The sequence below is a fragment of the Pan troglodytes genome, chromosome 6, assembly GCF_028858775.2.
Source record: "Pan troglodytes isolate AG18354 chromosome 6, NHGRI_mPanTro3-v2.0_pri, whole genome shotgun sequence".
Taxonomy (NCBI): domain Eukaryota; kingdom Metazoa; phylum Chordata; class Mammalia; order Primates; family Hominidae; genus Pan; species Pan troglodytes.
The window spans coordinates 33,622,786-33,648,630 of NC_072404.2; the positions used below are offsets into that span (position 1 = coordinate 33,622,786).

Consider the following 25,845-nt stretch of genomic DNA (forward strand, 5'->3'; position numbering starts at 1 on the left):
TTTATAGTTTTAGCTCTTATATTTGGTTTTTGGTCTATTTTGAGTTAATTTTTGAATATGGAGCAAAGTAAAGCTTTTGAAAACTAACAGATTTGCAAAATTATTTTTAATTTTTGAATATGGAGCAAAGTAAAACTTTTGAAAACTAATAGAGATTTGCAAAATTATTTTCTTTCTGATTTTAAATGCTTTTAAATTAGATAAATTATATAGTTCAATGTTATTTCTTCATTGATATATTATTAGAAATGAATGTCTGGCAAAGCATAAGCAATAACATCTCATAAGAAGAGGAGGAATACTAATACTGTATAGTAATACAAAGTTTTGAGGGGCAAAGAGATATTCTCTTGTTTTAAATAAAAGTTACCCAGAGTCATTGGATACTCTCTTTTCTCTTATGCATTGATTTTGGCCTTAGCAAATATGTAAATTTCTTAAAGTGTGAATGCTCTTGAACTAAAGTAATAATTATCAACTTAGTAAGAGTTTTGTTAAGTGGTGAAACTTTTCTTCCTCAATATTAATTACTAATTCCTGAATGATAACTAAATATTTCAATTAATAGTTCCTAGCAAAGGTAGAATTACAACACAGTTTGGGAAATGCTTAGTAGATAGAGTCCCACAGTCTGGATACTGATGATACAGATTATGTAACTCAGTCATTTACCCCTGAGTATGTATTGCCATAACTTGATCATGATAGATGGCATTTTTTTTATTGTGGTAGAATAAATATAAAATTTGCCATCTTAGCCATTTTTAAGCATATAGTTCTGTAATGTTAACTTTACTGCTGTGCAGCCAATCTCTGGAAACTCTTCATCTTGTAAAACTGAACTCCTTACCCATTAAACAACAGCTCCCATTCCCTCTTCCTCCAGTCCCTGAAAACCACCAGTAATTTGAATTTGACTACTCTGGGTACCTTATGTAAGTGGAATCATATAGTATTTGTCTTTTTGCGAGTGGCTTATTTCACTTAGCATAATGACTTCAAGGTTCATCCATGTTGTAAACATGTATCAGAATTTCATTCCTTTTGAATAAGGGTAAATGATATTCCACCCTATGGATATATGCCACATTTTGTTTATCCGCGCATATATCAATAGACATTTGGGTTGTTTCTACCTTTTGGCTATTGTGAATAATGCTGCTATGAACATGGGTTCGTGATTGAACATATCTGTTCAAGTCCTTGCTTTTAGTTCTTTTGGGCATATACCCTGAAGTAGAATTGCTGGATAATATGGTAATTTTATTTTTAATTTTTTGAGGAACTACCATGTATGATCATGATTGCATTTTGAAGTTAGTGTGATCTAACCCTAATTTATTTTCCAACAGGTTATAACCCCCTTTACCATCAGGCCAGGCAGGTGACTCATGTCTGTAATCTCATCACTTTTGGGGAGGCCAAGGTGGGAGGACTGCTTGAGCCCAGGAGTTTGAGACCAGCCTGGGTAACATAGTGAGATCCTGTCTCTTAAAAAAAATACCGAGTGTGGTGGTACACGCCGGTAGTCCTAGCTACCTGGGAGGCTGAGATGGGAGGATTGCTGGAGTCCAGGAGGTCGTGGCTGCAGTGATCCATGATCGTGCCACTGCACTCCTGGGTGACAGAGCAAGACCTTGTCTCAAAAAAAAAAAAAAAAAAAAAAAAATTACTATTCAAATGTCCAAGGTGGCCATATGCTTTTAATAAGAAAACAAGAATGTTTTTGTACAGAGTATATCCTGAGCAGATAATGAGAATTTTTTGAGTTTCAAATTGAATGTCAGTTTATCGTAGCTTGTTTCCTTTGCTTAAAAACCAGTTTGTAATGGAAAGAGTATTGTGCTGCTGGGTGTAAACATAGATGAAAACAATAGGGCGTTTAGATCTTTAAATGGATTAAAGTAATATTAATAAAAGTTTTCTGAAAAGGTATTTCTTAAAATTTGGAACTGTTCATAAATATATTTCAGTACGGTATTCTCAATAAAATTTGCTTACAAGATTATTTTAGTAGTTTAGCTAAAATACTAGGTGGTGATATTTTAAAATGTGCTGTTAAACCCTTTGGGTTTGTAAGTTTCAGTGCTGAAACTGATAATTTAATAATTTGGGGTAGAAATATTTCTAAAACAGAATGCATGATTCTCTGGCTTTCCATGCTTTCATTTAATATAACCTTGATTAAGGTTTATTTAAAAAATCAATGTTACATGGTGTCATATTCTTTTAAGATGTATAGTAAGGCTGTGTGATCTATTACTAATAGTGAAATGCCTAACATTGGATGTTTCAAGTTCTTGTCTTGCTTTTCTTTTTCCCAGTAGCTTTTTTTTTTTTTAACTGTCAGTCGGCCTGCTTTAAAAGCTTCATTTCCAAATTAAAGTATTTTTAATCTACTGTGGCTTTGAAACTAATTAACCAGGCTTGTTGAGTAAAATAGAATAAATGTATTCTCGAGTGAAGATTTCACTCATCATTTTGCCTGTCAATATCATGGGAGACTTTATTATATGTATTGGCTCCTTAGAGTGCTTACTGCATACTCTCTGATTTCAACCTATGCTCTGGGTAGATGGTTCATGTTTTATTTCATGAGAACTTATTGTTTCTCATTATAACATGTAGAATTATACTCTTGAGCCCCTCTCCCCTTTTATTAGGTAATAGGTGGTAGAAGATAACAGAATAATCGGGTTATCATTGCCAAATTATATATGACTTAGAAAGTATAAATTACTTCTACCTTTTTTCCCCTCCAGGTATTTAACGAGCAGGGTTAACATGTCTGACAGTTTGTCTGAGTCTGGAACCTTAGCTACAAACTCTACTGTTAGCTGATTCATGGAAGCAGTAAATTGGTGTAGGCTGTTAGCTATTATAAAACAGGAAAAGGAGGTTATGAGACTTTTGGTTCCATTACATTTTTGGCCCCTAGAAAATTGTATTCTATTTTAAATATTTGTCGTTAAAAATTCTAAAAAATATAATATCAAGACCTGCCCCATTTTATCTTTTCCAATTATTTTCTTCAGCATTTCAATATTTTGGATTTTTTTTTCAAAGATGAGTGAGAAAATTTTGTTCCTTATCACTGTTTTGTAGTTATTTAAGTATACTCAGTGTTTCAAAGATTGTTGCTGGGAGGCCTAAATCTGGGAGCTAGAGTAACCTGGCACAGAATCAGAATTCACTGTCCTACATACTAAGCTCAGCAGATTCAACTACGTTCTCATCTTCCTTCTTTGTATCTACAGACTTAAAAGCTGTCTGGATTTTAGTTACTTGATTGAATTTTTGAAGTATATAAAGTATTCGTGTTTTATCTCCCAATTTAATCCCCCATTAGGTTATCTGTCCCGTTTTCCTTTTGCTCAGTTATATCCTATGGGACTCACAGATAAACAAAAGTATTTTACCCCTTTTTTTACTTTTCAAGAGGGGAAAATTGTCAGAAGGATAGTCAAGTACTAGAAATACTCATTTTGTCTTTTGTTTGTTCACGTTGCACTTCACACCATATATACTTTTTTTGGTGCTCCTTCCCATGACAGACTTAACTGACCCATTAATAGCAGCTCTGGGGCAAGCATGCCTACCCAGTAACATAAAGGCTTCCTCAGTGCCGGCTGCGCTTGGGGATATGCTGTTAGTTCATGACATGAGAGCAGCTAACGGCTGCTGAGAGATAAAAAGGAAATAGGCAATTTAGATAATGTGCCTGGTTTCAGTGTTAAATGAGCCTGTGTGTTTGGCTGTTGATGTAGCACGTACAGATCTCTAAAAACTGACTGCTGGGATGCAGCCATGGGAATCCAAATCAGTGTTTTCTTTCTGATTAAAACTAGATGCACAAATTTTTAGAAGTCTCACTTGACAACCTCTGAAATATTTAACTTTGGATTTTGTTCCTCTATAGCAGAGTTTTGAGGCTTGTAGTTTAGTGCATTGCTTTGCTTTAACATGTGTTAATCCAGTTGGACTTGCTTCCCCCAAGAATATGCATATACAAACTCACACATACTTTATTAGTTTTTCATTATGATTTCTGTATATCATGCAATGGAGGTATCTTGTCAGAGAGACTGTCTTTCTTGTAATTAAGCTTACAGTTATTAAATGAGAACATTTGGGACAATAATGCAGTCTGACAGTATTGAAAGTAGGGCCAGGCACAGCAGCTCACGCCTGAAATCCCGGCACTTTGAGAGACCAAGGAGGACGGATCACTTGAGGCCAGGAGTATGAGATCAGCTTGGCTAACATGGTGAAACCCTGTCTCTACTAAAAAATACAAAAATTAGCTGGGCATGGTGGTGCACACCTATAATCCCAGCTACTCAGGAGGCTGAGGCACGAGAATTGCTTGAACCCAGGAGGCAGGGGTTGCAGTCAGCCGAGATCACGCCACTGCACTCCAGTCTGGGTGACAGAGTGACAACTCCATCTCAAAAAAAAAAGCAAAAAACTGGCCACCCAGTCTGCAGAATGATAAAGTCAGTAAAAGTTACCTACGTATATAGGTTTGAAAAGGTCTACTGTTCTCAGCTTCATTTACACATACAGGTATGGTAAATGGTATGTGTAAATGGTATGTCTCTATTCCTCTGAATACTGCTTTTTATTTCAAGAACACCACAGTGTTAGTTTATGGTGAAATACTCTGCAAAGTTTCAAACATGTTTATTTGAAAGTCTAATTAAATGATAGCAGAGAGAAAATTTCCTGAAGTGTAATCTTCTTTTATACTGTCAGTATGTGCTTGATTGAATTAAGGAATTTATATTTGGTTTTACTTTTCTTAAAAGTTCCAAAATTATTTTTCCCCTAGGAAGATGAGAATGTGCCTACTGCTCCTGATCCTCCAAGTCAACATTTACGTGGGCATGGGACAGGCTTTTGCTTTGATTCCAGGTAGTTTTTTTCTTTCCTTTGTAGAATTTGGGTTATATCGGCCAGTGGTTCTCAAAGGTGGTCCTTGGGAACTCATTAGAAATGCACATGTGTAGGGCCTGGCCTAGCTGAACCAGAAACACCAGGCGTAGGCCCAGCAATATGTGTTTTAACATGTCCTCCGATTTAGGGAGTTTTGTCAGAAAACATTTTTAACTTGCAGTATTTAAAAGAATATTTACTGTTCCTAAAATGTCATTCAAATGCATGTATTGTCTGTTGTTTGGGGATGGGAACTAGTTTTGCAAAAAACACCTAATGTTGTATAATAATGCACCAATGATCTTGCTGGTTAAAAATACAGTATTTTTGGCCAAAAACAAAAACATGTCCTCCGACTGATTCTGATGCATACAATCATTTGAGAACCAGTGCCATAAAAACTTTTTGCTATTAAACCAAATGCACTGGTGGGAAGTTATGAGTTGTATTTATCCTTACAGTCTTACAAAAGGCATTTTCTGTTAAACGTGGAAGAATTCTTGGTACTAATTGCACGTAATTGTGATTGGATTTGGGAGGTTTTAAGGGGGAAAAAAGGTTTTGTTAATCTAATTGTAAAACTGAATTTAGAGGCTCTATAAATGGGTTACACAATTGTCTACAGCAAGCATTTAGAAGCAGAGAAAGGTTTCTGGAGTAAAGACTTTTAAGGTAGGTTGTTTAGTATGAATATCAGCTAACTAGATAAATGGAACCTTGTCATATATGGACAAGTTGTTGTTCTACATTTATTAGAAATATGTAATTCTTTCATTTTTCTCTTTAAGCTTTGATGTTCACAAGAAGTGTCCCCTCTGTGAGTTAATGTTTCCTCCTAACTATGATCAGAGCAAATTTGAAGAACATGTTGAAAGTCACTGGAAGGTGTGCCCGATGTGCAGCGAGCAGTTCCCTCCTGACTATGACCAGCAGGTGTTTGAAAGGCATGTGCAGACCCATTTTGATCAGAATGTTCTAAATTTTGACTAGTTACTTTTTATTATGAGTTAATATAGTTTAGCAGTTAAAAAAAAAAAAAAAAACACACCTAAAATAGACCACTGAGGAGACCATAGAGCGGATGCTTTCATGCACCCTCTACTGCACTTTCTGACCAGGAGCTACTTTGAGTTTGGTGTTACTAGGATCAGGGTCAGTCTTTGGCTTATCAATAAATTTTAATCTCTGTTAATCTTACCTGCTTTAAAAAAAAGTTCTTGTGTGTTCATATCTTTATTTATTCCCTAGTTTGCAGAACTGTCTGAATAAAGGATACAAGGATTATTTCAATGTTACTGCACTGAAAAACGTGTATGTATTAGTGTGCTAGATTATTTAGCAGAATATTCACAAGTTTCTGTTGACCTTGTTCATTGAGCATGACTACTAAATATTATGTAATAAAAAGCATTTATCATAACAGTCTTATGAAGTAGTTCTTCGAATATAGAAAGTTCTATAATTTAGCCCATGAAATGATAGGTTTTTAATTTTCAGAAATGGAGCTGCATGTGGAATGAGATCACATGCTTTTATATGTGAAATATTGGTTTTAGCAATTAACAGAAGGCATACTTTGCTAATTTTATGGCAAAATTTTAGAATAACCTGAATGATTATTTTTAAACTATCTTGAAGTTGTATGTATATATCTAATGGGAAAATGGAACAAGAGATGTCAGTATAATTGTTTTCCTATTAAATGATCTCATAACAGGGGTGTTTGTGGCATAAAATCACAGAATATATATCAGTATCTTTTTTACATTTTCCTGATGAGAATATAAATTTGAAATATTCTAAGTGATTAAAAGTACAATACATAAACCCAAATCAAAGTAATGTGTTTCTTCAGTTATGTCTGTGCTGTATAGAACTCTCACTAACATTAAAGAGAGAGGACACATTTTTCAAGATCTGTAATTTCACTGTTGTCAAATTTATTTGTGAAAGTTTTTCATTAATCTAGCATCTTGAACATCTTTTTTTGGTTTGGGCCTTTAAAATACTTCTGAATTGTATTCCCTTTCCCTTTTATAATGTGCGTGTGAATAATTTAAAGTACCAACTTTTGATTTTGCCGCTTTTGTAGTTATCATCAAAATAGTTTACATTTGTTCTGAGCAAACTAGCTATTGAAGATGTTAACCTAATATTTAGACTTGGTGGCATTTTGAGTTGCTATATGTGAACTGCAGCATATCATGTCGTCACTTGTATTTGTTTGTGGAAGCAGAGTTTGTATATTGTTAGAATCCTTTAAAAAGTTTTTTGAGTCTAGGGCAAACCAGTATGAGGCATTCATATGCCCGCTGTTAGGACACAGCAGTCCTAGGAAGCAATAGCTTTGGAGACTCCAAGTTTCAGCTTCCAGATAGGTTATATGACAAGCAGAATATACTTAGGTAAAATATGTTCAACAATGGGAGCATTTTTGTTGGAGTTAATAATTATGGACCATGTTAATCCAAAAGTATACTTGGAATATTTATTATAGTAGTAGACGCTGTTCATCTTACTAGCCTAGAACTTATTTTAAAATAGTTTAAGTAAGTCCAAGCTTAATTTGTTATTGATAGAAAAGTAATACAGCCTAATCTAATCTAAGCAAAAATGTAAGGGAATAAAGTCTACATGCATCAACTGAGCAGCCTTAGAATGAGGAACTGAATGGATATATTAATTTCCATGGTAAACTTGATACTGGTTTTCATAATGGACACTAAGGAAAATAAAGAGCCATATTTATTTTTGGGTCAGAGGCAGTTTATTTTAAATGTGATTTCATTTACATTTATAAGCAGCTTTTCTTGACAGGAATTTTGATTAAATTGCCTTCAGTTCTAAAACAAACCTCTGTTGCTTTCAGACTTAATGTGCTCTGTCCCCAACAAAACATATGAAAATATAATTTAAAGCACAGTTTTCACAGACACAGTACAATACATTCACTATACACAGTATAACAAAATATTCCCATCCTTACCTGTTTAGTAATACTGTCACAATGAATAAGTAAATAGAAATTGGAATTTATCTTTGAAAGCATTGAAAGAAATTTAACATGCACAATGACTATTTTATGACTGTTTAGCTGTTGAACTACTGATCCAGCCTGCAGTTTCTTGCACTAGAAAGAGCGAAGCTAAATAATAATTGCTGGCCTAAAAAATTTTTTTGGTCAATTGTAGGTAGATATGAAATAGCCAAGTGGGGCCTTCTTATGCACCAACTAGTTGCGTCTCATGTCTGGATCACCCTTTTAAACATAGGATAACACTGTATATTCAGGACCAAGACCATACTTCAGATCTGAGGAAATTTTTAGAGGGCAGTGTTTGTTTTTATAAATACTTTGAATCCCTCATAATGAAGGATTTTAGAACTTACGAATATAGAGGTTTACTCATCTAGCAAACAGAACTGTCATCCTTTCAAAATGTCTGAAAATTGAGGAGGGACCCCTGCTTCCCAGTTATATGTGATGTAAGACTTTTCATCAAATGGGAACATGGGAAGAAACTTTTTTATAAGCAATTTGAGTTTGTTTTATGGGCAGTTAGCTATCTCAAAGCATTTTTTATTGCATAATTAGGCAACTGGTAAACTCTCGTGTTTAAGGAATAGCACTTGGGAGAAAAGAACACTCAAGGCATGATGGTACTGTCGGTGAGGAAAAACTTAAGGAATGGTCCAGATGTAGGTTACTCTAATAGGTCGTATTAGTCACGCTTTTCTTTGACCACCTGCTGCAAGAAGCACTTAATTGTCAATAAGGCTCATTTTCCTATTTCAGCAAAGTGTTTGTTTTATAAAGCTAAACAGACATTTCCAATGAGAATGCAGACCTCTCTACAATGTGATGAGAAAAGTGCCTTTTAAAGAAAGTAAAAAATGAGCATGAAGAGGCAATAGGGGTCTTAACAAAAGTGTTCCTCTTTGAAACGTGCTTAGAATTTTAGTTCTGATTTGCAACCCACAGGTTTGGTAGGGCAGTGGTTGCAAGAATTGGCAACACATAAACATTAAATTGTTGGCAATAGAGAACTACAAAGTGCTTTAAAACTTCATCTGAAGATGAAGATAGATATAACTAAACTTCACACACACACACTTTGCACTTAAGTATTTCAAAGTCTTTTCTAACAGATTTCAGGGAAAAAAGTATTTCACTAAATGGGTATCTTGGTCCGCAGATATCAACAGGCATAAATTGAATCCCTTGTACCCAGCAGGCACTCAATCAATGTGTGTTAAATGAATGAATGAACTGAATAGACTATTTTGTACAAAATGCCATTTATAACACTAAAATGACTAGTAAGTCAGATGGCAAGATTTTCAGCTTTTTAAAGGGCAAAAGGATTTGCAAGATAATATAAAACACAGAAAGCACACCTTTATGTATGTTATTTAAATATGAAAATATTTTTAGCATATTATGTTAAACATTCTTATTTATATTTCCATTACCTAAAGTCTTTCTACTCACAAATACTAACTCCATTATGTAAGGCATGGTAACCAGTTTGATAATGAAGGTATTATTTTGGTTTTGAACATATGTGAGTTGATGTGTTGAAAACTTCAATCACATTACAATCTTGAAAAAAAATCTCAGTGCCAGCCCCTCCTCCCCCCAGGTTGATACCACTGCAATACAATTCAACAATATGCAACATGCCCTCAATTTTATTTTGTTTTGGGGGAAATGTGCTGAAGAACCTAGAGCTTTTTTTGTTTAGCACCTTATATCAAAGTAATGAAAATGGGTATGATGATTACATGTGCAAATGTACAAAATCATTAACTCTACAAAGATACATCATTCCAAAATTACAGAAAAAATTTAAAGCATGCATTTAATTCTTTTTCTTTAAAGGGTTGCTGAATGCTTCCCCTGAAAAAAGGTGGCTGTTTTCAAAATCAGCAACTGCTGGTGAGGATTTCTTGGCACAGTTATGACCAGCATGTTATTGCTGCATCTTCCTGATAATCTCAGCCGACACCGGGGGATGGAAATTGATTGTGTGGTGCCGCAGGCCCTGAGCTGTCTTGTAACTCTTCCCACAGCGACATTTGAATGGTTTGCGGACACGAATCTGTGTTCTGTGACCATTCTTAGCGTGATACTTTATGCCATTCACATTCTGTGGAGAAGACAAAAATATTTATTACATGGATTCACAGGATACCTGTCAAACTTCGGAAACCTCAATTTGGGTCTGGATTGCAGTTCCTGGATGGCAGCTGTTTAGAGTGTAGTATTTTGCAAGGACTCCAGTTGGGACCCTTCAAGGACAGTCTGGTGTGTCGGTCATGGGCTGTACGGATGGTCACACACACAGCTGACTCAAAATTTCAGATGTGCCTCAATTACTCTGAAAATGAAAGTACTGATTTCTTCCAATTTTATATAAAATATATATTTAGGACTTACAGAGTGTATAAAGACAATCCTCTGAATCTTTTCTACTCTAAAGAAAGTTAACAGTGAACAATCCTACACAAATATCCTCAGCATGACCAACAAAATATCTTTCTAAAGAAAAACATCAGGGCATATCCCAAAAGTTTAACATATAGAAATTTTTCGTTTGGAAACTCAATTTACAGCTTGCTTCTAGACAACTGTGTTAACAGTTCCCTACCATGCCTTAACCAGAGTTTTTGTCAGTTTTCTGCTCTGCACTAAGCCACTATCTCTGATGCCACTGTGGGAGCTACTTGTTGCCCAAATCTTGTCCCCCCGTACAGTTGTACATGTTTAATAAGCACCTGTAGTCAGACTAGTCCTTACCTTAAGTATTACATTCCAAACATACAATGAACTTTAAAAATTTAAGGTTACATAATGTTAGTCACTAAGATTGGACTTCTTAGCATCTGGATACTAAAGTTATCAAAATGCTTTCTAAATTTCTGTTTGTCAGTTTTGCTAGTTCACCAGCATATTCTAGATAAGATTCCGTATTCTATGTAAGAGTCACTCTCTACAGTTTTAACCACCAGTAATCCTCATCCCAATTAAATGGTGAGGAAATGGGCTCGAGGGTAGTAAATAACTGGTGGAAGATCTAAGAAGGGACGGCGGACGTGTGGTATTTGAGATAGGTCTTAATTTCCAAGTCAGCAATTGCCAGATTAGAGAGTAAGGGAACACAGAAGAGACAGCCTGAAACAAAAAGCACAGATTTTAGGAGAGTGAGCTGTTTCCTAAAATATTACCTAAATCCAGTCCTGCTAGACCCAGTCCCTTGCCCAACTGAAGGATTCCAACACAATATTGTTCCCACTCTTCATGGGATGCCTTCAAAGAGCTCCCAGAAAACAGCTCCCTGCTGTTGTCTCACGAGTATCTAGCACAGTGCCTGGCACATTGTAGATGCTAAGTCTTTGTGAGTGAATGAAGTTACAACAGCACTTCCCAAGTTCATGCCTCACTAGTCTGGAAGAAGGGTTGCTACTAAATATAAACATGTGGTGGTTATTACTACTACATTAGAGATGTGCAGTACACATGAATGTTTTTTTAAAAGTCCTTGGAAGAGAACTCTGCTGGACTTTGTTGAACCCAGGGGTGCCAAGTAGCAGCTGGCTATGCTCAGAGTCTGAAGGTTGTCCAGTGATTTGAAGCAGAAGGACAAACACTCTCCCCTGAACACCTGGCTCCAGGCCTTCTGCACCTCAGCCTTGTCCTTCCAGCATCAATCCTTTCAAACATAAGGTACTTCAGTCTTGTTAAGAGGCATGTTGGGGGTTTCAGAGCCTGCTGGGGCAGGAAAGGGGAGGGTAGTGGCAGTGGCAGAATCAGACCCACTGAAATGTTAGATGGGTAGATATGCCCTGCCAGTCCCTGGCGGTTCCATCCCCTCTGAGGCCCAGGCACATGAGTGAAGAGGCCAACGTGTGTATCCAGCCCAAGTGAGCCTTCAGATGATTCTAGCCCCAGCTGGTGTCTTAGAGCAACTGCATGAGACCCCAGGCGAGAACCACCTTGTTGAACCAGGCAGCCCAGAGAACTGTGAAAGATAATTGTTTTAAGCCATGTATTGTGTGTGTGAGAGAGACAGAAAGAGAGTGAATGTTAGTTTTATGACCATTAGATAAAGACTTTCAACTTTAATATGGTGGAAAGTATCCTGGGTTACAAATGCTAGAAATGTGCACCTGCCTGCTTAGTAATATCCCGTGTATAGCTCAACGAATATTGAGCACCTAGCAGGGTCCTTTTCCGTGGATGAAGGGCTACTAAAATATTTCATGTCCTTGTTTTCATGGGGAACTTGATGCAGGACAGCTGATTAATAATCCAGCTACCTCTGTGCCCCAAAACCATTCAAACCCCTTGTCAGAAAATAGAGGAAACCAAAAATAGAAAAGCATTAACCAAGAAACAAAAAGGCACAGCAACTCTTAACAGTATCAGGGCTTAGCCATTCCATTGAGGGCTGAGGTTTTTATAACTAATTAGGCTTAAAAAAGATTTAAGACCAGAAATTGCTAAAGCCACAGAAGCCAGTCCAATGTGAAGCCAGATCTGTCGTTCACCAAGAGAAGGACGAGCCAGGGCTGAGGGGATTCCGGCAGGCGCTGTGGCCCGTTCACAGCTTGAATGTAAACATTATGTTGTGTGTCTGGCATGAGACTGTGAGGAAAACAGCCAACACCACACACACATCAGCTTTATGACTGTGGAAAAATCAGGAAGCACATTTAGAAACATAAAGTATTCCCAGGGTTGGTCAAAGAACCTGCTGTGCCATCACTCCTTTGTCTTTGCTGCTGTGATTAAAAAATGTTGACAAGTGTCAGTGGGTTGCCCTTATCACAAATGTTAGTACAAGGTCAAGTGAGACTCTATTAAGACATTTCCTCCATCCAGCCATTCAGTTATAGGCCGCGGGAACGTCCTCTTTACAAGACCAGAGGAGCTCTGAAAAGATTCACCAAAGTTTATTTCATCAGTCCTGAAACAAATTTGATCTTTCAGAAATATTAGTAAAAATAAATAAATAATGGCCGGAAACCTGAAATGCTGAAATTGCTGAAATTCTTTGGTCTTTGAAAAAAATGGAATCAAGCTTCAAAAGGGCAAGGAAAGTTGCTAACATTTATTAAGAGCTTACCATACTGGGTACTTGATGTCAATTGCCTTATTTAATACTCATGTTCTGGATGAGAGAATTGACTCCTAGAGAAGGTGAGTGACTTGGCCAAGATCACATGGCTGGTAAATTACAGAACTGGAATAGGAACCCAGGGATGTCCGATTCCATAGTCCATATTTCCTCATTTAGTCTCCTAATGTGCTAGGTACTTGTTAATTAGAACAACCAGCTAGTGGTCTTTGAAAAATCTTACCAGTTGGGAAGAAGGATTGGGATAATAGTCTGGAGAAAACTGTCTTTGAGTTTTCTCAAAGTGATGCTCTGACATCAAGCTAGTAAGGGAAGAAAGTGGGAAGGTAGGAGGTAGAAAGTGGGAAGGTAGGAGGTAGAAAGGAGAACTTAGGTGGGGGGTTCCACCATTAGGAACTACCTGTCCCCTCTGATGGAATTAGGCCAGTCAACAGACAGCAGGCGATTTAGAGGCTTTTCTAAAAAGTCTACTCCAAATCAAATCATGAGGCCTAAAGTCCAGATGCTGAGCTGGGCCATCCTGTCCTGTCCTTAACTTTGTTGAGATCTTTGTTGTCAGTACTCAGGCCTTCATGTGTACAACATGTGACACTTGCCCTAGATAAGCCCAGTGGTCAATTTCCCAGGGCCTGGATGTTGTACACAGCGGAGAAGATGAAGTTGCTTGGGGATTTGATGAGGAAGAAGAGTAAGAAAACAAATTGGGGATGGTAGTAGCGGTAATGGTGGGGGTTAAAAGTGAAACCACTTGCAGCAGTGTGGACACCTCCCCAGCCCCAGAAAGCAGGAGGCCGAGGCGCATGCAGTTCCCCACTGGCCACTGCACAGCAGCACACACTGTGTCCAGCAAGTTGGGTGGGGTCTTCAGGAAAAAAAGAATTGCCTCTTCCCTCAGTCATTTAAATAACATGTTCAGTTAGACAACTGCAGAAATTCAGAAAACACAGAAGAGGATAAAAAAGAACAGATACTATCACTTAATATTTGAGGTATTTCTTTTCACTATTTTTTCATACACACACACACACTCTCTCTCTCAATACCTTTTTTCCACTCAATGTTACTTTGTGAGCACTCCCTCATCATTAAATGTTTCTCGGTGTTTGAAAATGGGACACTGTATCTGGATCTGTCTCTGTTGCTGAAACAATCAATGTACTCTGCAGCAGAGGACTCCAGAGGAACTTTGGGGGGCGGGGTATTGTTCTGTTTTACATTTCTTAAAACAAAACAAAACAAAACAAAACAAAAAAACTTTAAAAATGCCTTTAATCCTCGCCATTCTAACATAAAAATTATCAAAGGTTAAGCACTTCAACCCATCTTTTAAACCTATCTGCATTATAAGGAAGGGAAGTCCTCTCTGTTCCCTGAATTCAGGCGAGCATGAGCAGGGCAAGGGTGGTGGGCTCAGTGGTTGTGGCCTGGAACGCCTCTGGGAAGGATACAAAGGAAAAGAATCCTCCCATGGCTTTGGGGCTCAGTGGGGAGCCCACATTTCCCCGTTCCCATGGGCTACACCTTGATTCCTTTGCCCTCAGAGCATCTGTCACATCTGAGACATGTGCTGGGTGCTGAGGGACAGTGAGCTCTGCGGGTTATGGGAGCAGTAAGGGAAATGGCGCCTCAATGTAAAAAGAGCATGTGGGGAGGATGAGAACTTGACCTATGAGGGGCGGAGAGGGGAGTCAGTCTGGGAGGTTGGTGAGGGGTCCCAGAGGTGGAGGCACTGGAGCTGTGCTGGAGAAAGGAGTGGAATTAAAATGAGAGATACTGAGGGAGAGAGGAAGGGACGGGGGACCCGAATATGCAACCCAAAAATGCCTCTTTGCCCTAAGGACTCTTTAGCCGAGGGCAGTTCAGCAGCAGCAGATGCAGGAAGGAGGCTCCCTGCTCTCCCTCTGTGTGCCTCAAAACAGGACACAAATTTACAAAGACAAAAGAAAGCCCACTCCCACTTCTTCCGGGGAGATCAAAGGTTAACCAATGAAGAGGACTTTAGACTCTTACTGGCCTGGAGATGGTACTGGAGGAATCTACATTAACAAGCTAATACACTAACAGGACTTTGTCTGCTTTTTTTTTTTTTTTTTCTTTTTTCCTTCCACAAGTTGCTGCTTCCAGAGACTCAAAGCCCTTTTCCTTTGTTACTTCTCTAAAAATGTACTTAACTGTTCTTTGTTGAAGATGCTGTATAAGCTATCAGAACTGCCCATTCCCTGGGTGTCTTGTCTCCTGTGTGTATATGAAATACACATGTTGATAAACTGTTTTTCTCTTGTTAATCTCTCTTTTGTTAGAATCTGTTGCAACTAGAACTTATGATGACTGAGGAAAACATTATTTTTTCCTCTACAAAGGGCAGGGAGCGTCCTAGGCTAAGGAGTTAACATGGGAAGGAAATGTGGAGACTTGGCCTTACAGTGGGATCCTTCTCCCATTCCCTGCTCTGCATGAGGTCTGGGAGTTCGGTACCTCATCTTCTGTCTGATCCGTAAATGCCAATGAAATGGTGAGGACTGTGGATGCTGGTCAGTGCCCAGGAGACTTGGCTGGCAGAGACTGCTGCCAGCAGCAAGCAGGGAATAAGAAAAGTCTGACTTGCCTTGAGAACAAATGAGGTGGTAGCACTTCTGGATTCTGCCCGAGTCCACAGTACCCAGCTTATCCCACCCTCTTCTCTCCAGTACCCAAGTCAGCAATGATGCTGTGAATAAGATGAAATACTAATCGCACTGGAGCACAGCCCTGCCTTCCAGCCAGCAACTTTGGGGCAGAAAGAGTCAGCTGCCAGCTTTGGGATGTAGGAGCAGCTCATCTCCAGCGCCTGGTCAGAGGTGTGGTCACAAGCCTGCTATGGCCCTGTGTATCATGACCTGGCATTCTGGCCAGAAAAGGAAACTCACGCTTCCCTCGTGGGATCAGGACCACCAACTGCCACCCATATCACCTGCCAGTTAATGGGGCTGGAGCCAGCAGCCCCTTCAGCCCAAGGCTCATTGAATTCTCAGTGGCCTTGGGTGGAGAGAGAACACTCAGAAAAGCCCCCACCAACCCAGACACAGACAACGGAAGGGGGAAACTGCCAGAAACCCAAGCAAAGGAAAAGTAAAAGACAAAACAGAAATGACAAGGAGGAAAGGATGCAAATAAGAAAAGGGGATGGAGCTGGAGGTGGGAGAGAGGGGATGCCTCCCCTACACCCTGTGCCCAGAACCCAGGGCGTAGCTTGTATTTCCTTTGTTTTTTGGCGGGTCAGCCTGAGTACAGGTCATTACTTGGCTCCTGCTTTTAACATGGCCGATGTGCAAGACACCCCCGGCCTGGTGCTCGGCCCTGGAGAGCAGGCAGCAGGACCGCAGTGGTGGGGAGGAACGGCTGGGGTGAGACGCGGTGGGAACCAGCCCCAGCCCAGGCAGTGGCCAGTCACAGCCTTATCTGTACAAATCAAGAAAGAAGGAAAAAGTCTCTTTCTGCAATGAAGCACTGCCCTCTGGAAAAATGGGCTTGTCCAACAATCCTGTGGATGTTTTGTATCCCAAGGTAACCCCTGAGCGGCCCTTCCCTCCTCTCCCAACTCCACGCCTCTGACACAGAATGTACAGATGCGTCCTGAGACCTGCTCTGACCCAAATGCAGCGCTCCTCTGCCAGCCCTCAGAGGCTTCTCACATCTGCATCCTGGGGAGTTCATTTCAGTTTAAACAATGAGCATCTGGACTTTGCATGATGGAATTGTAACAGTACCTAGGGAAGGTGAAACCTAGAAATGCTAACTTTGTGATACATTTGTGTGCCATGCTTTTATATCAATAGCTGCTATGAAAAGTACTGAAATAGATTAGTGTTCAGAGACACATATTTAAGAAGGGGCAATATAAGTGCTTATGCTATCTTTTTTTTTAAGCTTTAAAAAATAGTCAATCTGCTATCCTATGAGTGAATTAGCATATCATCAAGCATACCAGGTATGTTTCTGATTTTTATACTCCCAGCTCACAGCTGGATGTGAAAGAGCTGCTAACACCTCATGGGGAAGTTTGCAATTTTGTTTTTTAAAATGCCCTCTAGACCCATACTTGACTATTGTGCTGTTTCTCGTTGTTTTGTCCCTATTCCTTATTAGAAAAGTTAGCACCCCCAGCTGCCCATGACACCCAGGCCCTCAGAGACCTGGGTCAGCAGACAGGCAGCTGAAGCTGAAGTGGGTGGTTTGGTGAGAAAAATATCAAAGGCCTTTTTTCTCCTGATCCCCTTTCATGCCAGTGGGTGGAAGGAAGCAAGAACTTCCTCAGCTGGAAGCGAAATACCCTCCACACTCACCAAATGGCTCTGGGAGCCATCTGGGGCTTTTACAACTTCAAAGTGGTCTCCCGTGAGCCATCTGCAGGGCCATCCATTGGGGAAGGTGCTTGGCAAATAAAGTAGGTTGACATATTTGATATTCTGTTCTGATGGGTCCCCCAATATGACATGAATTTGAAGATTATCAAAGACATGATCCTCCTACAAAAGCTCTCTCTTGACTGCCAGGCTCCCACGTAGGTGAGCAGAGGGGAAAGCCCCGGCAGCAGCGGTGGCGGGTGAGCACTTCCTTGAGGGCACCTGTGTGCACACAGGGGTGAGGCCCACACACTCTAATGCAGGAGAGGGGAGTGTCTCCCCCCAGCCCGTACGCTCGCTTTAAAATCAAGAAAGGGCTGCTGCCTTCCATGAAGCTTGCCCTGTTTCCATGTGGTTATGCCAAGCATGCAGCACCTCTGTTACCTTGTATCTCTTTTTACATCCAGGAACTGGGCAGGCAAAAGGCTTCTCTTCCCCTCCATTCATGCACATGGAGCTGAGGATGGCTTCGGAGCTGATGGCACTCTCTGTGGTCCAGGACTCATCGCTGTCCGACTCCTCATAGTCCACCTCCTCCTCGTCATACTCGCTGCCTGCAGGACAAGAGAAGTGCAAGGACTGTCAGGAGCGCTCATCTCCCCACAGGTTCACCCGGCCACTTCCAGGACAGGAGATGTGGCCGTGGCAGAGCAGCGCTGACGGCCCAGGGAGAGGGCACGCCCGGCACCAGGGGACTGCAAACACGGCTATTCCCTTACAACCCTGGAAGCAGGAGCCCTGCGTTCCCACCTAAGAGACCAGGGCAAGGGCTTCCCAACAATTCACAGCTAGGAGTTGGCGGAGCAAGAACATTAACTCGGTTCTATGGCAACCCAGCCTGTGGCTGCAAAGGCACAGGGAAGACTTGCTCTGGGGCCAAAACCAAAAATAAGCAACGATGACAGGCTCCTCACACTCCCCCTGCTAGTGCCTGACACTCCCAAATGAGCAGAACCCTGTCCCCTTAGTTTTATGCTTTACTGGCCTAGTAAATGCAAAAGTCTCCAAGGTCGGGGGTTACGTTTTGGACTTCTAAGGCATTTCTACTTCAGTGGAATGAATTTCAGGTCTTTTTCTTTATAGATTTGAGCTGGGAAATTTGGAACTAAAAGAGGGTTACCCTCACGCTAGGGAGCAAGAGGCACAGAAGGCCAGGAGGTCTAAGGATAAATCGCCAGCGGCAGAATGTGGGGTAGCTCCTGGAAGACGAAGCGATCCCCTACACACGCAGTCCTAGGCACCGCATCTGCCCTTCAGCTCATGCGACACTTCCTGCTAGGGCTGACCCATCGCAGTTACGCAGCTCAGACAGGAAGCAGGGATTCTCTTTTATTTCTAAGGGCTAAGAGCTCTGCTGAGAATCGAATTGAAATAGACTCTACTGACTTCTTTGCAAGACGGCAGGGATGGAGAACCACTTCAACAGGCAGCCTCTTTTGCTCTTTTTTAATGAGGCCCAAAGCCATTTATTTGGAGCTTTTGCACAATACAACCCTGAAGGACATAATTCTACCGATCATAAACAGTGTAAAATAATATGTTGACAAGTCCTAATGCATTTACAAGCCCCGTGGAATAAATAGGAATTATAGCACAACATTAATAAGAATTATATGGTAGCAATTACAGTTGTGAAATTCATCCCCCAGGTGTGAGGCTAAATTGCACCAGGGGCCTGCCTGGGTGCTTCAGGGGCTTACTCTGCTACATCAATTATTTCAACACCAAATATTGGCACTTTTATTGGGTTTCATTTTAATAGGCATTAATAAGATTGTTTGAAGAGCCAGTTGAGCCAGGAACAGGGACGCCGGCATCTGAGGCTAAAAGTTGAAAGGAGCCAGGAAGGAAGGAAGGGACCTGAAGTTTACTCAGTGCCTACGATGTTTCAGGCACATTCTGTGCATTATCTCATTTAATCCTCCAGTAACCCTAGGAGGTGGGGATTACTGTCACTGTTATACACACGAGCAACTAAGCCCTCGAGAGGTTAAAACGCGCATGCGTTCTGAATTCGCCATTAAGGGACAGTGTGCTTTTTCCCTCATTGCTTCCCAGCCCCCAGTGCCAGGCTCTTCTGAGGGGTTCCCTTTTAATCTCCTTTGAGTTGCTGGCTCTTCACCATTTAATACTGAGATGGAATTCAAAGCAGTCTGTTTTGAAGTCTGTTAGAAATTCTCGGGTGGTGCAGAAAAAACAATCTGGCAAACATGAAGCTTTGGAATTAAATGTGGGTTTCAATAAATTCTGCTGTACTTGGCCATAGCTCCCTAAATAAAGAGAGCCGGTTTGGAAACCCTTGTACCAAGTGACACAGTGGTACCACTCGGCCACGTTGCTTGGGGTCTGTCCTGGAGCAAATCTTGAAATCTGTTTTTAAGTAGGGCATTGTTTAAGACATTTTACTCTTAAACAAATGCCACATGCTGGCGTCCTTTAACTTGCTTGTTAGAAAACTATAAATGCTATTTCGCAAAGCTCCTCCAGCGGGACTTCAGAAAGTTAGAATGACTAATTTATCCATCTAATTGGGCTAATTTGTTAACCTGAATACCAAGAGCCATGACACATTTAGAATGGGGGAGGGTGGGGCACCTCAGACCAACTGGGGGATTAATGAAGCCCAACAGAAGAGAAAACTTCAAAACTCCACTGGATCAAAAGCGATCAGCCCGAGGGGTTGAAGCAGCCTACACCGTCTGCGTCTCAGGGGGAAGGCACGTGGTATCCAGCCCCAGGCAGGGCAGGAAGGGGCCACACAGCTTACCCTGCAAGTTGGAACACTTCTGAGAGGGAAAGGTAGTGTGGGCCGACAGGTGGTAAGTTGGAACTATCCCAGGCAAGGTGGGACACACACCACTCGGCAGCAGCTTACCACCAAGTCCTTGGGTGAAACTAGTCATCTCCCTCGGTTGCGACAAGATGGACTTTTGTTTATATACTTAATTTTGTCCTCTAACAGAGAACATCAACACAGACCTGGGTTCATGCCTTTGCTTTCATTAGCTGAAGGACAAGCCACTTGACTTTTATTTTCTCTTTCATGAAACAGGCACAAGTCTCTTCCTTGCAGGTTGAATTTAAGGATCAGAATGAGTGTGTATAGAATACCTGGGGTAGGAGGACCTCCACAGAGTATGCACTGAAAACACGGAAGGCAGTGTAAGCAATGCCATCTTTGTAATCATATTACATATTCCATATAAAATAAGATGAGCTTTAGAAAGGCCTGTTGTGAAACCAAACAAAATAATTCCAAAAGGGTTGGGAATTCCTACTAGAAAAAACACAAGAAAGACTCCAGGACCAGACAGGCCCCATCTGCTTTAAGCTCAGAGAAGGAGCAAAGCACACTGCAGCCCCCACCTCCACGAGGCTACAGAGGCCAGGAGGGAGCGCAGCTGGGGCTCAGAGCACTGTGAGCCCAGGCAAGTGACGCCACCTCTCTGAGCTTCAAATTGCTCATCTGTAAAATCGGCGAACGCCTGTGCGCACTAAGGCTGTTGTGAAGAATAACTGAGTTCCTGTTTTTAGGACTCTGGACAAAATGCCTGGCCCATGGTAGGCCTTAGAGTAGCACATGGTAAGAAAATAAACAAAATGCGATGTGAGCTGTTTATCTCATCTACTGTTGCCTTGCTCTCTCTTGAGAACAGTCCCCTTTTTAAACCAGAAGAACATGCTGGGGTTCTACTACAGCTTTTCTTACTGTACCCCAAATGCTCCCCTTTTATTAACCAGGTGTCCACAGCACCAGGCGGCAGCCAGAGGGCCTGCGGCGGGCAGCGTACGGGCTGCGGGACTCGAGTCACAGGCGCTCAGATGCTGGCACCCATTCGCGTCCCTGACAGGGCGTGGGGTGTCCTGCAGAAAACTTTTGAGGCCAAAACACAACCGCTGTTAGTCTCCTTTCAAACATTTTGGAACTCTAGAAAGAAATACCCTAAAACTAAGTCACCAAAGCCCCTGGGCCAGCCTCTGTCCTCTGCTTTATCCATTTCCTCATGTTTTCCCACAAGAGGAAAATAAATCCCAAGCTCGTTCATTCATCTTCAATTGCTGCTTCAGCTGCTATCTCTGAACACTCACTGCAGAATGAACAAATCCCCAGCAGTCTCCACACCTTTGCTAGGGAACTCCTTCCCCATTCCTGGAAAGCAGGAGGTAGCAAAGCTGCTTCTCCTAGCAACACCCTCCCAAGCTTTTACTCCTGCACTTCAACTAATAAAAAATCACGAGCACTGCCCCGACTATGAATGTGTGAATATTTTTATTATAAATGCCATATATGTACTAATATATCATTGCAGAAACCACATATGCAAAGAAGCAAAAAGGGTAGGGATAAAATAAGAATAAATATCTTAATACAGGAATAGTTTTAATAAATTTTTTATAAGTAGGTACAAAGAATTAATACCCCCTTCTCGCACCTCACTTTGAGCCCACTGCCCTGCATGCCAGCTGGGGCTCCAACGGGGCACATCACAGTCTGCACTGAGGCTATCAGGTTGAAATGAGGCTCTGGGCTACTCTCGGGGAAAATGAGGGGACCTTAAGGATGAATACATTCATTTATTCACATAGCAAACTTTTACCCAACACCTGTCATTAAGTAGAGTTGGTGGCCGTTACGTCCTGTCTAAACTCCACCCTATAAGCCAAAGGAGAGGTGCCAGGTGCCCCGCCAGGAGACAGAAGATCATAAGGAAATGAAATGATGTTCTTGTTCTGTGCCTCGCACCATCCCGAGACAAGAAATGTTAATTTCCATACAATTTTTGAAACAACAAAATATATAAAGTATTTCCTCTGTGTAAAAGAGAGGGGAAAAAACAACTATGTGTATATATAGTTATAAGCAGTTGGGGCAGGACAGGTCTTTGCAGTGTGAGAGTCACAGAAAGAATCTACCCCTTTGGGGCCCAGAGTGGGCATCTGTGGAGACACTGGCAGGTGTCCTCAACGCCACCCTCTTAGCAAGCTCTGCTGGGGAACTCTGGACTGGGGGGTCAGAATGTTGCAACTCACTTCAGAATGAACAATGCAGACCACTGAATCCCATGCTCATCTTGGTGTCTCAGAAGTTAGTGACTAGGGCTGGGCGCAGTGGCTCACGCCTGTAATCCCAGCACTTTGGGAGGCCGAGGCGGGTGGATCACGAGGTCAGGAGTTTGAGACCAGCCTGGCCAACATGGTGAAACCCCGTCTCTACTAAAAATACAAAAATTAGCTGAACGTGGAGGCACGAGCCTGTAATCCCAGCTACTCAGGAGGCTGAGGCAGGAGAATCGCTTGAACCCGGGAGGCAGAGGTTGCAGTGAGCCAAGATGGCGCCATTGCACTCCAGCCTGGGCAATAGGGCGAGACTCTGTCTCAAAAAAAAAAAAAAGAAAAAGAAAAAGAAAAAGAAATTTAAAAAAAATGTTAAGTGACTGGCCCACAGTCACACAGCGGTCTGCAGCCTTTTCATGGGGGCTTCCCTTCTCCAGGTCTACCTCATGCAGGATTCTAAGCAGGAAAAGATCACACCGTGGCCTGCACCCATTCACATTCCCTCTCTTCTCCCTCTCTCCTCTACCCCACCCTTTCCAGCCCTAAATCGCAGGATGCTTCAAGGGAAAGGGACAAGGTGCTAAAAAACAAAACAGAAAAAACCCGTTATGTGCCAACCACCCCTCCCCATACGTTCCTGCTTGGGGGTCCAGAGGAAAGCTTTCTCACCACTACCACAAAGCTCTCTAGCTTTGTTCATCCTACGTATCTACTACTTCATAACTTCTAAGCTACATCTCCCCATTTCTTCCCTCCACCCCACAACCACTGTTTTATTCCCTATCTCTGTATATTTGACATTTTCCACATATAAGTGAGATCATGTACTATTTTTCTGTGTCTGGCTTATTTCACTTAGCATAATGGCCTTCAGGCTCATCCATGTTGTGGCAAATAGTAGGATCGCCTTTTTGTAAGGCTGAATAGTATTCCATTGTGTGTGTGTGTGTGTGTATACATATGTACACGTACATATACGTGTACATGTATATATACATATACATGTATATATACACATATATACACACAGATTCTTGGTGCATTCATCCACCGATGGACAAGTTGGTTGTTTCCAATTCTTGTCTGCTGTAATGCTGGGAGAACATGAGAGTGCAGACATCTTCCTGAGGTGATGATCTCATTTTCTGTGGGTATATATCCAGAAGAGGGATTGTTGGGTCATATGGTTAGCTCTATTTTGCTAACACTTGTTATTACTTGTCTTTTTGATCAGAGCTGTCTGAATGGGTGTGCTCTTTTAAGTGCTAGCTCATGGTGGTTTTGATTGCATTTCTCTGATGCTTAGTGATGCACACCTTTTCATATCCTGTTGGCCATTTTTATGGTTTCTTTGGAAAAATGTCTATCCAGGTCCTTTGCCCATTTTTTAATCAAGTTATTTGTTTTTCTGCTATTGAGTTGTATGAGTACTTTGTAAATTTTGGCTGTTAACCCCTTATCAGATATATGGTTTGCAAATATTTTCCCTAATCCATAGGTTGCTATTTCATCTTATTGTTTCCTTTGCTGAGCAGAAGCTTTTTAGTTTGATGTAGCCTCATTTGTTTTTTATTTTTATTTTTTTTGAGATGGAGTTTCACTCTTGTTGCCCAGGCTGGAGTGCAATGGCACGATCTCGGCTCACCACAACCTCCACCTCCTGGGTTCAAGCGATTTTCCTGCCTCCCAAGTAGCTGGGATTATAGGCATGTACCACCCCAGGCATGCACTACCACGCCTGGCTTTTTTTCTTTTTTTTTTTTTAGTAGAGACGGGGTTTCTCCATGTTGGTCAGGCTGGTCTCGAACTCCCGACCTCAGGTGATCCACCCGCCTCAGCATCCCACAGTGCTGGGATTACAGGCATGAACCACCATGCCCAGCTATGCAGTCTCGTTTATTTATTTTTGTTTTTGTAGACTGAACTTCAGGTGTGATATCCAAAAAATTCATTGACAAGGCTAATGTCAAGTTGCTTTCTCCCCCATATTCTCCTGTTCTCTAAGAGTTTTACGGCTTCAGATCTTATATCCATTTGGAGTTGATTTGTGTGTATGGTATAAGATAAGGGACCAATTTCATTCAAGTCTATGTAGAAACCCAGTTGTCCTAGCACCAATTACTGAAGAGATTATCCTTTTCCCATTGTGTTCCCTTTGTGCCCTCGTCAAAAAGTAGTTGAATACATGTGGGCTCTCTCTTCTGTTCCACTGGTCTATGTGGCTGATTTCATCACAGTACCATACTGTTTTGATTATCTTTGCTTTATAATTTTTATTTTGAGATGGAGTCTTGCACTGTCGCCCAGGCTGGAATGCAGTGGTATAATCTCAGTTCACTGCAACCTCCGCCTCCTAGGTTCGAGTGACTCTCCTGCCTCAACCTCTTGAGTAGCTGGGATTACAGGCACCAGCCACCATGCCCAGCTAATTTTTGTATTTTTTGTGGAGACAGGGTTTTGCTATGTTGGCCAGGGTGGTCTCGAACTCCTGACCTCAGGTGATCCACCCGTCTCAGCCTCCCAAAGTCCTGGGATTACAGCATGAGCCACCGTGCCCAGCCTATAATATAATTTTAAAGCAGGAACTGTGATGCCTCCAACTTTACTTTTTCTTTCTTAGGATCACTTTGGTTATTTAGGGTCTTTGTGGTTCTACATCAGTTTTAGGATTGTTTTTACTGTTTCCGTGAAGGATGCCATTAGGATTCTGATAGGGATTGCACTGATTCCATATGTCACTTTGGGTAGTGTGGACATTTTAAGAACATTCATTCTTCTGATCCATGAGCAAGGGATATTTTTCATTTATTTGTGTCTTCTTCAATTTCCTTCATCAATGTTTTAGTTTTCAGTGTACAAATCTTTCACCTCCTCATTAAATTTATTCCTTTTTTTGATGTGATCATAAATGGGATTGTTGTCTTGATTTCTTTTTCAGCTAGGTTGTTATTTGTGTATGGACATGCTACTGATTTTTGTATATTGATAATGTATCCTGCAACCTTACTGAATTCATCTTCCTCTGTACTTAAAAACAAAAATCAGTTGGATCAGATTTGTAACTTTGATGAAACCATTCTCTATCAGAGGAGAATGCGCTCAGAGATCTACCTTTCAAAAGGACACAAGGTTTAAGGACACAAAGGATCCACCGGCTGTGACACTGGGTGAGTGCGACAGTAGGGTGGAGAGTCAGCCCAGCAATCCCTTTTATTGGGATGGTTAATTGTTTCTGCTGATGCTCTGATTGAAGTGCCACGGTTTTGAGGCCCTATTATTTTTTAATGAACAAATGGGCAGATTGTAGGAATGTGTACATGTCATGGCAGCCA

General features: G+C 41.2%; 2 protein-coding genes across 16 annotated transcripts in view; one reads left to right on the forward strand and one right to left on the reverse strand.

The window, feature by feature from the left end:
- TAX1BP1 (Tax1 binding protein 1) overlaps nt 1–6,357 on the forward strand; it is an 89,914-nt gene extending 83,557 nt beyond the window's left edge. For 14 of the 15 annotated variants that reach the window (XM_009452503.5, XM_016956798.4, XM_009452505.5 and 11 more), the window contains 2 exons: nt 4,832–4,914; nt 5,724–6,357. In XM_009452503.5, coding sequence (XP_009450778.1) covers nt 4,832–4,914; nt 5,724–5,925 — 285 coding nt within the window. In that variant the 3' untranslated portion in view covers nt 5,926–6,357. 15 annotated transcript variants of the gene reach the window in all.
- Nucleotides 6,358–7,679: 1,322 nt separating this feature from the next.
- JAZF1 (JAZF zinc finger 1) overlaps nt 7,680–25,845 on the reverse strand; it is a 350,631-nt gene continuing 332,465 nt past the window's right edge. Inside the window, exons 4-5 of the mRNA XM_001163921.4 lie at nt 17,843–18,012; nt 7,680–10,085 (exon numbers count right to left, since the gene is read on the reverse strand). Coding sequence (XP_001163921.1) covers nt 9,909–10,085; nt 17,843–18,012 — 347 coding nt within the window. The 3' untranslated portion in view covers nt 7,680–9,908. The remainder of the gene's footprint in view (nt 10,086–17,842; nt 18,013–25,845) is intronic.